Genomic DNA, 12,666 nt, shown 5'->3' on the forward strand with positions numbered 1-12,666 from the left:
GGAGGGAGAGAGAGGAGTGGGAGGGAAAGAGAGAGAGGAGTGGGAGGAAAGAAAGAGAGCGGGTGGGATGAAAGGAGAGAGAGAGAGGGGAGGGAAATGGAGTGGGAGGAAAGAGAGAGAGGAAGGGTAGTGGGATGGAAAGAGGGAGAGAGGGAGGGGAGGGAGGAAAGAGAGGGAGGGAGAGAAAGAGAGAGGGAGTGGGGAGTGGGATGGAAAGAGAGAGAGAGGGGAGTGGGAGAGAAAGAGAGAGAGAGGGGAGAGGTGGGGAGAGAAAGAGAAAGAGAAGGAGTGGGAGGAAAGAGAGAGAGAGAGGGAGTGGGAGGAAAGAGAGAGAGAGAGGGGAGGGAGGGAATTAGGGAGTGGGAGGGAAAGAGAGATTAGATAGGGGAGTGGGTGGAAAGAGAGCGAGAGAGGGAGTGGGAGGGAAAGAGAGAGAGAGGGAGGGAGGGAAAGAGAGAGAGGGGAGTAGGAGGAAAGAGGGAGTGGGAGGGAGAGAGAGAGAGAGGGAGTGGGAGGAAAGAGATAGGGGAGTAGGAGGGAAGGGAAAGGGAGGGGGAGGGAAAGAGAGAGGAGAAGGAGTGGGAGGAAAGAGAGATAGGAGGAAAGAGGAGAGGGAAAGAGGGAAAGGGAGAGGAGGGAAAGAGAGAGAGAGGGAGTGGGAGGGAAAGGGAGAGAGGGGGTGGGAGGGAAGGAAAGAGGGGGAGGAAAGAGAGAGAGGGAGTGGGAAGGGAAAGAGAAAGAGAAGAGAGTGGGAGGAAGGAGAAAGAGAGGAGAGGGAGGGGAGGGAAAGAGAGAGAGAGAGAAGGAGGGAGGGAAAGAGAGAGAGAGAGGGAGTGGGAGGGGAAAGAGAGACAGAGAGAGGAGTGGGAGGGAAAGAGAGAGAGATAGAGGGAAAGAGAGAGAGAGAGAGGGAGTGGGAGGAAAGAGAGAGGGAGGGGGAGGGAAAGGAGGGAAGAGAGACAGAAGGGAGGGGAGGGAAAGAGAGAGAGAGAGGGAGGGGAGGAAGAGTAGAGGGAGGGAGGGAGGGAAGAGAGAGAGAGTGGGAGGGAGGGAAAGAGAGATAGGGAGAGGGAGGAAAGAGAGAGTGGGAGGGGAGGGAAAAGAGAGAGAGAGGGAGTGGGAAAGGAAGAGAGATTAGAGGGAGTGGGAGAGAAAGAGAGAGGGGGGGAGTGAAAGAGAGGAGAGGGAGGGAGAAAGAGAGAGAGGAGTGGGAGGAAAGAAAGAAAAGGAGGAGGGAGTGGGAGAGAAAGAGGAGGAAAGGGAGAGAGAGAGGGAGTGGAGGGAAAGAGAGAGATAGAGAAGAGTGGGATGGAAAGAGAGAGAGAGGAGTGGGAGGGAAAGAGAGAGAGAGAGGGAGTGGGAGGGAAAGAGAGAGAGAAGGAGGGGAGGAAAGAGAGAGAAGAGAGGGAGGGGAAAGAGAGGGAGGGGGGAGGAGTGGGAGGGAAAGAGAGAGAGAGAGGGGAGTGGGAGGAAAGAGAGAGAGAGGGAGGGAGGGAAAGAGAGAGAAAGAGGGAGGGAGGAAAGAGAGAGAGAGGGAGGGGAAGGGCGAGAGAGGGGTGGGAGGGAAAGAGAGATTTTAGAGAGGGAAAGAGAGAGAGGGGGAGGGAAAGAGAGGGAGAGGGAGGAAAGAGAGAGGAGGAGGGAAAGAGAGGGAAAGAGGGATTGTGAGGGAAAGAGAGAGAGAGAGAGGAGGGAAAGAGAGGGAGGGGGAGGAAAGAGAGAAAGAGAGAGGGAGTGGGAGGGAAGAGAGGAGAAGGAGTGGGAGGAAAGAGAGAGAGAGGGAGGGAGGAGAGAGATTGAGGGAAAAGCGAGAGAGAGGGGGTGAGGGAAAGAGAGAGAGAGAGGGGGTGGGAGGGAAAGAGAGAGGAGAGGGAGGGAAAGAGACAGAGGGAGTGGGAGGGAAAGAGAGGTGAGGGAAAGAGAGGGAAAGGAGAGGGGAGGGAGTGGGAAGGGAGAGAGAGAGAAGGGAGTGGGAGGGAAAGAGAGAGAGAGAGAGGGAGTGGGAGAGAGGGAGGGATGGAGGAGGGAAAGAGGGAAGGAAAGGAGAGGGAGAGGGGTGGGACGGAAGAGAGAGTCGGAGGGAAAGAGAGAGAGAGGAGTGGGAGGAAAGAGAGGAGGGAGTGGGGGGAAAGAGAGAGAGGAGTGGGAGGGAAAGAGGAGAGAAGGAGTGGAGGGAAAGAAGAGACAGAGGAGTGGGAGAGAGAAGAGATGGAGAGGGAGTGTGAGGAAGGGAGAGAAAGAGAGAGGGAGGGAAAGAGAGAGGGAGAGGGGTGGGAGGGAAAGAGAGAGAGAGAGAGGGTGGGAGGGAAAGAGAGAGAGGAAGGGAAAGAGAGAGGAGGGAGTGGGAGGGAAAGAAAGACAGAGGGAGTGGGAGGAAGAGAGAGGGGGAGTGGGAGGGAAAGAGAAAGAGAGAGGAGGGGAGGGAGGGAGGGATTGGGAGGAAAGAGCGAGAGAGGGGTGGGAGGGAAAGAGAGAGAGAGAGGGAGTGGGAGGGAAAGAGAGAGAGAGGGAGGGGAGGGAAAGAGAGAGAGAAGGGAGGGAGGGAAAGAGAGAGAGAGAGGAGGGGAGGGAGAGGAGAAGATGGGAGGGAAAGAGAGAGAGAGAGAGGGAGTGGGAGGGAAAGAGAGAGAGAGAGAGAGAGAGGGAGGGAGGAAAGAAGAGAGAGGGAGTGGGAGGGAAAGAGAGAGAGAGGGAGGGAGTGGGAGGGAAAGAGATTGGAGGAAAGAGGGAAAGAGAGAGAGGGAGTGGGAGGGAAAGAAGAGAGAGAGAGGGAAAGGGAGAGAGAGGAGTGGGAGGGAAAGAGAGAGGGAGGGAGGGAAGGGAGGGAAAGAGAGAGGGAGAGAGGAGTGGGAGGGAAAGAGAGAGAGGGGGGGTGGGAGGGAAAGAGAGAGAGGGGGGTGGGAGGGAGAGAGAGAGGGAGTGGGAGGGAAAGAGAGAGAGAGGGAGTGGGAGGGAAAGAGAGAGAGAGGAGGGGAGTGGGAGGGAAAGAGAGAGAGAGAGAGAGGAGGGAAAGAGAGAGAGGGAGGGAGTGGAGGGAAAAGAGAGAGAGAGAGGGGTGGGAGGGAAAGAGAGAGAAAGGGGGAGGGAAAGAGAGAGAGAGAGGGAGTGGGAGGGAAAGAGAGAGAGAGGGGAGGGAGGGGAAAGAGAGAGAGAGGGAGTGGGAGGGAAAGAGAGAGTGAGAGGGAAAGAGCGAAAGAGAGAGGGAGGTGGGAGGGAAAGAGAGAGAGAGAGGAGGGAGGGGAGGGAAAGAGAGAGGGAGGGGGAGGGAAAGAGAGAGAGAGGAGGGAGTGGGAGGGAAAGAGATTGTGAGGAAAGAGAGAGAGAGAGGGAGGGAGGGAAAGAAAGAGGGAGTGGGAGGGAAAGAGAGAGAGGGAGTGGAAGGGAAAGAGAGAGAGAAGGAATGGGAGGGAAAGAGAGAGAGAGGGAGTGGGAGGGAAAGAGAGAGAGAGGGAGTGGGAGAGAAAGAGATGGAGGGAGTGGGAGGAAAGAGAGAGAGAGAGGAGAGGAGTGGGACGGAAAGAGAGAGGGGAGGGAAAAGAGAGAGAGAGAGGGGTGGGAGGGAAAGAGAGAGAGAGAGGGAGTGGGAGGGAAAGAGAGAGGGAGTGGGAGGGAAAGAGAGAGAGAAGGAGGGGAGGGAAAGAGAGAGAGAGGGGGGTGGGAGGGAAAGAGAGAGAGAGAGGGGTGGGAGGGAAAGAGAGAGAGGGAGGGAAAGAGGAGGAGGAAGAGAGAGAGAGAGGGAGTGGGAGGGAAAGAGAGAGAGAGAGAGAGGGAGTGGGAGGGAAAGAGAGACAGAGAAAGAGTGGGAGGGAAAGAGAGAGAGAGGGAGTGGGAGGGAAAGAGGGAGTGTGAGGGAAAGAGAGGGAGAGAGGGTGTGTGAGGGAAAGAGAGACTTTTATCAGAGGTGTGATCATAGTGCTTTTCCCTGTCTGTGTTGCTGTGTGCTGTCTAGTCAGTGCATACGGGTGGCTGGGTAGACATGGCTGTCTGAGACCCACATCCTCCCATTCTTAGGGGCTCTGCAGAGGAACAGCAACCGCACCCCACAAGACATCAAAGCCGACCCTCTGAAACCTAGAGCTAGTCAGTCCTCGCCCTCTCCGACTGCTCTTTCGTGCAGCTAAATGCGACAAGTGTAAAAATCAAATGCCCCGAGGCCTGGTTTTTACACTCTCCCCTCATCATTCATATCACATTTGTCTTCAAAGGCCAGGGTCATGTGCTCCTTCACACAATTACTGAAGAGCATGATGCAGTAAAACTAATGCTGAGAGAGAAAAAGACAGTGGGGGAGAGAGAAAGAATGAAAGGAGAACTCTCCTCTCACTCCATGCATATAAAATACATGACACTCCGAAGAAGGAGAATTTTAAATCACCCATACACTTTCAAGGGAACGTCCAGTGTGTGTATGTGTGATGGGCTGTCAGTTCAGCAGGGGGCCAGCAAGCAGATAAGCCATCTTGCTTTAAGGATACAAGGTATTGGCAAGATTTCATCCTCACTGCTGGTTAGTGGAGGGGGGTAAAACTGATCTAAGACCAGTGTCCAGAAAAAGAGTTTTACCTTTGTAGTAAAGTCCAGAAGATGCATTGAGATTACATTACCATTCTTACTCCACACACAGACTAGCGGATGCCTGTATCTACTGCCTGGTAATACATGGCATGTCAATTCTATAAATAAATACTGTACTGCCTTCACAGTGTGTCCATCTATCATACACGCACATGGTGCTTATGTTGTGTTCATAACCAAGTGGGAAGGTGATACATTGCCTTTGGAAAGTATTCAGACCCCTTGACGTTTTCTACAATCTACACACAATGCCTCATAATGACAAAACGAAAACAGTTTTTTTTTTTTTTTTTTTTTTTTTAAATGTGCAAATCTATTAAAAATAAAACAGACATACCTTTCCATAAGTATTCAGACCCTTTGCTATGAAACATGAAATTGAGGTCAGGTGCATCCTGTTTCCATTGATCATCCTTGAGATGTTTCTACACCTTGATTGGAGTCCACCTGTGGTAAATTCAATTGGTTGGAGATGATATGGAAAGGTACACACCTGTCTATATAAGGACCCACAGTTGACATGTGCATGTCAGAGCAAAAACCAAGCCACGAGGTCGAAGGAATTGTCCGTAGAGCTCAGAGACAGGATTGTGTCGAGGCACAGATCTGGGGAAGAAATGTCTGCAGTATTGAAGGTCAATTTTAGAATAAGGCTGTAACCTAACAAAATGTGAAAAAAGTCAAGGGGTCTGAATACTTTCCGAAGGCACTGTAATTACCAGTTGTGAAGTCGTAAATACCAGTTGGATGCATTCACATGCTTTGAACTCAAGAAACGCTGATTGGCTAATGGCCAACAAGTTGCGTCAACCATAAACTAGAAGTACAGCTATTATGCTTGTAAACAAATGAAGGTTCGTAAACTATATTAGATTTTTTTTCATAAATAAATATTTTGTTGTTACATTTAACTGCCGAAATGCTGTTATCAATGGTAATTTAATTAACAGGTGACGTCAGAGGTCACTTTTAAGGGAGAAGTGGGAGCTCAGGGGTGATAGATGAGTTACCCACTAGTAATGACGACTAGGAGTGGCGTTGGAAGTGGATTTTCCCAGTCTTATGTGGTAAACTTGGTTATGAATGCAGCATTAGCACCTCATGGTGGTTAGAGCGTTGGACTAGTAACCGGAAGGATGCAAGTTTAAATCCCCGAGCTGACAAGGTACAAATCTGTCGTTCTGCCCCTGAACAGGCAGTTAACCCACTGTTCCTAGGCTGTCATTGAAAATAAGAATTTGTTCATAACTGACTTTCCTAGTTAAATAAAGGTAAAAAAATATAAATAAAATACTGCTTATATTACACTGTCATCTTGTGGCTGGTGTTGGGAAATGTTTTGGGACTATCCTTTGCTTAAAAGCTGAAGTAGAACAGCTTTTGAGGGGCACCTTGGTGGTGTTTGCTGATCTGTATATGGCCCGAAGACATTTTGTTTACTTTAAATATTAAAATCATGTTTTACACATTAGGATGTTGCTTCCATTTCAATTTGTCATAGGAGCCCTCCAATATTTTCTAGCAATGATGTTTCGAAGACAAGAGGAGGGAAAAGACAAACTGCCATTGATCTCCTCTGAGCCTCAGACTAAATATGCTTATGGTGCCATCAAAGAGTACTGCGTGATGGTCAATCATTGAACAGGTGCAGATATGCCTGCAGTGCAGCTCCTAACCACTAGATGGTGGCAGTGTTCAGACATCCAATGATGATTCATCATTGAAGGCATTATAGCCATGACCGTCAAATAAGTTTCATCAGAGAAGAGCATAACACATGTGTTATACTGTATGACATTAAAATGATTCATGTGTATGGCGGTTATCAAAATATTACATCAATCAATGTATTTAGTATTATCATTATATCAAATGTATTTACCTAGGCACTTTTAATTTGGCTTTCTTGCTAACTCAAAATAAAACAATAGTTAAATATGTGGTGGTGAAAATGTACCATAAAAATATTTATATTTATTTAGCTGCTTTTAGAAAAGTAAAGAACATTTACAACTGTTATAGTGTCATTTATCGCTTGCACTTGTAGTCCATCTTGCTCTGAATACAACATTTTACTGCCACATATTTACAAATAGAGAATATTAAACTGTAGTCAGTTTAACATAATTTGTTTAAACTTAAATAAAAAAAAGCTTTTCTCTGGCACTTTTCTTATAAACGTTGTTGTTTACAGTAATAGAACACAGATGAGTTTTGTCAGAGTACATAAAGTACATAAAGTACATAAAGCAGGCAAAACATGTCTTAAAATAAGGCCTTTTTTATGTTCTGTCTCTCTTCACAGCATATTACTCATATAAAAATACAGCCCCTCCCACCATTACAAGGTAAAGCATGAAAACCTGCCATTTCTCCTAAAAGTGTGTATCATCAATTCTAAGATGCTGTGACCATATCGGTCAATCTTCTTGATCCTTGAAGGTTTAAAACTTACTGGGAGTGACTAGGCACTGTTGCTGGGAACAACGACAGAGCAGCATGATAGAGAGAACAACCTAAATATATGTAGCTCTCATATACATAGCCAAAGTCTCCAGACTGGCTCAACCTGCGTCATCATTCCACCCTACTATAACCATCCCACAGTGAATGAAGCACAGTTCCATTTAGACAGAGAGATGCTGGTCCTCGGGAATTAGAGCCCTTTACATCCCCGTATCAGTCCAATCCAGTCTAGTGAAGTCCAGCCCATCCTTTTGGTTTCAAAGTCTAGAGCATCAATACCAAGGGCTCCGGGCCCCATGTCTGAAGCTATAGAAGTAGAATACTAAGTTTTATAACAGCCTTCAACCTCAGTGGTCCCCACAGCTTTTCCCCTTTCACTCCAGCAGGCCCTCCTCTCGGCAGGAATCTAGGGGGGGGGGGACAGACAGACATGTGAGAACACAAGAACACATCCTACTAGCCTGGTCTCAGATCTTATTGTGCTGTATAGCCAACTCTTATGGTTGTTGTTATGGCATAGCAACGACAATAGGTGTTGCCTATACAGCACCAACAGATCTGGGACCAGGCTAATGCCCAACATAACAGTAGGCTTCTTTGCTTCAGGGAGAGAGTTGTGCAAGATGCTTCAGGTTTTTTCTCATCACGTCTCACATCAAAGATAATGATGTGTCTTGCTCACTGTACTTTTCATTCTGGGAACTGATGCACCAGCAAATTCCAAATGCATTATGACTGCAGCAGCAAATGCATTATGACTGCAGCACCAAATGCATTATGACTGCAGCAGCAAATGCATTATGACTGCATTACCAAATGCATTATGACTGCAGCAGCAAATGCATTATGACTGCAGCACCAAATGCATTATGACTGCAGCACCAAATGCATTTCCTTCCAAAGCACAGAAATGCAAACACTTTATCTTCCATCAATTATCATTAATCTTTTATTGAAACTATAAGCAGACAAAATAACAAGACAACAGAGGAGCCCCCCACTGCTGCTACTCTATCTATGCATAACCACTCTAAAACTCTACCTACATGTACATAATTACCTTGACACCGGTGCCCCCACACATTGAAACATTGACTCTGTACCGGTACCCCCTGTATATAGCCTCCACATTGACTCGGTACCGGTACCCCCTGTATATAGCCTCCACATTGACTCGGTACCGGTACCCCCTGTATATAGCCTCCACATTGACTCGGTACCGGTACCCCTGTATATAGCCTCCACATTGACTCGGTATTGGAACCCCTGTATATAGCCTCCGCATTGACTCGGTACCGGTACCCCCTGTATATAGCCTCCGCATTGACTCGGTACCGGTACCCCCTGTATATAGCCTCCGCATTGACTCGGTACCGGTACCCCCTGTATATAGCCTCCGCATTGACTCGGTACCGGTACCCCTGTATATAGCCTCCACATTGACTCTGTACCGGTACTCCTGTATATAGCCTCCGCATTGACTCTGTACCGGTACCCCGTATATAGCCTCCGCATTGACTCTGTACCGGTACCCCCTGTATATAGCCTCCACATTGACTCGGTACCGGTACCCCCTGTATATAGCCTCCACATTGACTCTGTACCGGTACTCCTGTATATAGCCTCCGCATTGACTCTGTACTGGTACCCCCTGTATATAGCCTCCGCATTGACTCTGTACCGGTACCCCCTGTATATAGCCTCCACATTGACTCTGTACCGGTACTCCTGTATATAGCCCCACTATTGTTGTTTACGGCTGCTCTTTAATTATTTGTTTTTCTTATCTCTTACTTTTTTAAGGTATTTTCTTAAAACTGCATTATTGGTTAAGGGCTTGTAAATGAAGCATTTCACTGTAAGGTCTACACGTGTTGTATTCGGCGCATGTGACAAATACAATTTGATTTGATTTGATTTTAATCAGAGGGTAGGAGGAAAGGACAGGACACAGACAAGCCCATACTACACCATAACGAGTTGGCAATACAGGACAGCTCACGAGCACAGGCACGTGCCAACCAGCAAGGGCCAGAGTTTGTGTTTGTGTCCTACCTGTGTGAGAGGTACAGGGAGGGGCACGACAGGGTGGGTGGGGAGGGAGGGAGCTCAGGGTCCAGGTGTAGGATGAGGGGGGTTAGGAATGCTGAGCGTCTATACCTGCTGGGCTGAGCACCAGGGCCTGCAGAATGTCAGACAGGGAGACGATGCCCTCGATGGCCGAGCGATCATCCACCACCACCAACCGATGGACCTGACACACACACACACACACAAAGTTAGAGAGAAAGAGAAAAAGAGAGGAAGAGAGGCGTGTGTGTTAGAACTCACCTCTGCTTTGACAATCCTGTCCACGATGGTCTCCAGTGTGTCCAGCTTGTGGCACTGCATGACCCCCTCAAAGTACTGCCAGCGATGCCTCAGAGCCTGGGTCACGGTGATGTCCAGGTTATTATAAGTCTTCTCTGCTGCCAGGTTCTACACACATGATACATAGACACACTCATATGGATGTATTTTTGAAGGAAAATATTCACAATATATTGTTGAGGGAGGAAGTCAGGTGATTACCAAGGTGTATTAAGATCATCAATATTTAGTAACCACTTACTATGACATCAAATTTGGAGTAAATATCCACCACTTTTCCTGTGAGGAGATTGAAACATAACCATTAGGCTTCACCACGAGAGTTAAACTGAATCTAAATCAATGAATCCATCAAATGACCCTTTTAAAGCATCTTTGAACAACAGCTGTCACAAAGTGTTTTACAGTAACACGTACCAGAGACGTCCACCACAGGCAGGGCAGACACCCTCCTCTCTACGAAGATCTGCAGGGCCTTGATGATGGGTGTGTCAGGGTGGATGAAAGCTATGTTCTTGTAGGTACCGATGCCCAGCTCCCCCAGGGTCTGCTTCATAAAGGCTGGCTTGGGCATCTCGCGCACCTGGAACAACACAACATCGCGAGAGAGACACTTTCAGTTTCTATTCACCTTCTTCTCCAACTCCAAGGGCAGTGTTCAAGTAAAAGCAGAGTTGTCAGATTATTGTCCAACTCCAAGGGCAGTGTTCAAGTAAAAGCAGAGTTGTCAGATTGTCCAACTCCAAGGGCAGTGTTCAAGTAAAAGCAGAGTTGTCAGATTATTGTTTCAAGAAAGACCGTTTTTCTTATATTCTTCCCCAATGGGACTAGTGTATATTATCATAAAACCTAACGTCAGGTTGTCAGTATTGGTTTGAGACTTACAAAGAGCTGTAGGAACTTGAGGATCCTCTTGTGTGTGAGGATGTAAAGTGGGTTTCCCGTAACAGGGTCGATGACAGGCAGACGGTGGATCTTGTTTTTGATGAGGGAATACACTGCATCAAATATGCTTCAAAGACAAACATAAAACGCACATTAAAAGAAAATGCAGGCGTTGTCTTCGCAGGTATGTATATTCAAACCACATACAGTGGGGCAAAAAAGTATTTAGTCAGCCACCAATTGTGCAAGTTCTCCCACTTAAAAAAGATGAGAGGCCTGTAATTTTCATCATAGGTACACTTCAACTATGACAGACAAAATGAGGAAAAAAATATATACAGAAAATCACATTGTAGGATTTTTAATGAATTTATTTGCAAATTATGGTGGAAAATAAGTATTTGGTCAATAACAAAAGTTTCTCAATACTTTGTTATATACCCTTTGTTGGCAATGACAGAGGTCAAACGTTTTCTGTAAGTCTTCACAAGGTTTTCACACACTGTTGCTGGTATTTTGGCCCATTCCTCCATGCAGATCTCCTCTAGAGCAGTGATGCTTTGGGGCTGTTGCTGGGCAACATGGAAATTCAACTCCCTCCAAAGATTTTCTATGGGGTTGAGATCTGGAGACTGGCTAGGCCACTCCAGGACCTTGAAATGCTTCTTACGAAGCCACTCCTTTCGTTGCCCGGGCGGTGTGTTTGGGATCATTGTCATGCTGAAAGACCCAGCCACGATTCATCTTCGATGCACTTGCTGATAGAAGGAGGTTTTCACTCAAAATCTCACAATACATGGCCCCATTCATTCTTTCCTTTCCAGAAAAACAGCCCCAAAGCATGATGTTTCCACCCCCATGCTTCACAGTAGGTATGGTGTTCTTTGGATGCAACTCAGCATTCTTTGTCCTCCAAACACAACGAGTTGAGTTTTTACCAAAAAGTTATATTTTGGTTTCATCTGACCATATGACATTTTCCCAATCTTCTTCTGGATCATCGGCGTAGTGTGTTACTGATGGTAGGCTTTGTTACTTTGGTCCCAGCTCTCTGCAGGTCATTCACTAGGTCCCCCCGTGTGGTTCTGGGATTTTTGCTCACCGTTCTTGTGATCATTTTGACCCCATGGGGTGATATCTTGCGTGGAGCCCCAGATCGAGGGAGATTATCAGTGGTCTTGTATGTCTTCCATTTCCTAATAATTGCTCCCACAGTTGATTTCTTCAAACCAAGCTGCTTACCTATTGCAGATTCAGTCTTCCCAACCTGGTACAGGTCTACAATTTTGTTTCTGGTGTCCTTTGACAGCTCTTTGGTCTTGGCCATAGTGGAGTTTGGAGTGTGACTGTTTGAGATTGTGGACAGGTGTCTTTTATACTGATAAGTTCAACCAGGTGCCACTAATACAGGTAACGAGTGGAGGACAGAGGAGCCTCTTAAAAAAGAAGTTACAGGTCTGTGAGAGCCAGAAATCTTGCTTGTTTGTAGGTGACCAAATACTTATTTTCCACCATAATTTGCAAATAAATTCATAAAAAATCCTACAATGTGATTTTCTGGATTTTTTTCCTTCTCATTTTGTCTGTCATAGTTGAAGTGCACCTATGATGAAAATTACAGGCCTCTCTCATCTTTTTAAGTGGGAGAACTTGCACAATTGGTGGCTGACTAAATACTTTTTTGCCCCACTGTACATGGCAAACAGTCATGCACACATTCACAACTGCATAATAGACATGGTTATGCAGTAACAACTTACCTTGATTCGGGTGATATGTTCACTAAAGGTTTGAATGTCTCTTGCAAATATACTTCTGTGGAGAGGGACGATGGGAGTTCAACGTTCGGTACATCTAGTTTAATGTTATAATATAAACCAGAGCTCTTTACATACCTCTCCATGTCTCAAGCTTATGATCTTCCAACTCATATATTTGCACCTATAAAACAACACAACTATATATAGATATAAAAATACAAAAAAAACCACACACAATACAGAACTACAGAAATCCATCATAGGTTTCAAATGTTGAACAAACTAACACAAAAAATGGTTTCGTCCACTCAAACTTTACCAGCGGTGACTTGTAGTATCTGTGTAGTATGATGATGAAGTCGGTGATTGTCAACATTCCTGAAATGAGAAGACATGTATGCCTTCAGAATGACTAACGGTTGTCATGAAGCTGTCGTAAAGCATTAGGTTGCTAACGGACTTCATGTCAACAAATCACGCTCGACTGGCTAGGACTCGTAACAAAACTGACTAACATCCTATTTCAATCTGGAGATAATTGTTATCTGGGTCGTTCCACCAAATGAGTATACATTTAGGGTAATATAGCTTCATCTAAATAATAAAAAAG

At 46.6% G+C, this 12,666-nt stretch overlaps 1 protein-coding gene across 4 annotated transcripts in view; it reads right to left on the reverse strand.

Annotated features, from left to right (window-relative positions):
• Positions 1-6,529: 6,529 nt before the first annotated feature.
• The window catches only part of LOC112226860 (5'-AMP-activated protein kinase subunit gamma-1), a 53,440-nt gene continuing 47,303 nt past the window's right edge, over positions 6,530-12,666 (reverse strand). For 3 of the 4 annotated variants that reach the window (XM_024391483.2, XM_042307940.1, XM_024391484.2), the window contains 9 exons: positions 12,376-12,434; positions 12,192-12,237; positions 12,057-12,111; positions 10,297-10,423; positions 9,829-9,994; positions 9,653-9,690; positions 9,373-9,519; positions 9,202-9,295; positions 6,530-7,447 (listed from right to left, as the gene is read on the reverse strand). In XM_024391483.2, the coding sequence (XP_024247251.1) occupies positions 7,416-7,447; positions 9,202-9,295; positions 9,373-9,519; positions 9,653-9,690; positions 9,829-9,994; positions 10,297-10,423; positions 12,057-12,111; positions 12,192-12,237; positions 12,376-12,434 (764 nt within the window). In that variant the 3' untranslated portion in view covers positions 6,530-7,415. Of the gene's footprint in view, positions 7,448-9,096; positions 9,296-9,372; positions 9,520-9,652; positions 9,691-9,828; positions 9,995-10,296; positions 10,424-12,056; positions 12,112-12,191; positions 12,238-12,375; positions 12,435-12,666 lie in introns of all 4 variants that reach the window. The other variant, XR_002949790.2, reaches the window with a different exon arrangement.

This window comes from Oncorhynchus tshawytscha, linkage group LG28 (assembly GCF_018296145.1).
Source record: "Oncorhynchus tshawytscha isolate Ot180627B linkage group LG28, Otsh_v2.0, whole genome shotgun sequence".
Lineage (NCBI taxonomy): Eukaryota > Metazoa > Chordata > Actinopteri > Salmoniformes > Salmonidae > Oncorhynchus > Oncorhynchus tshawytscha.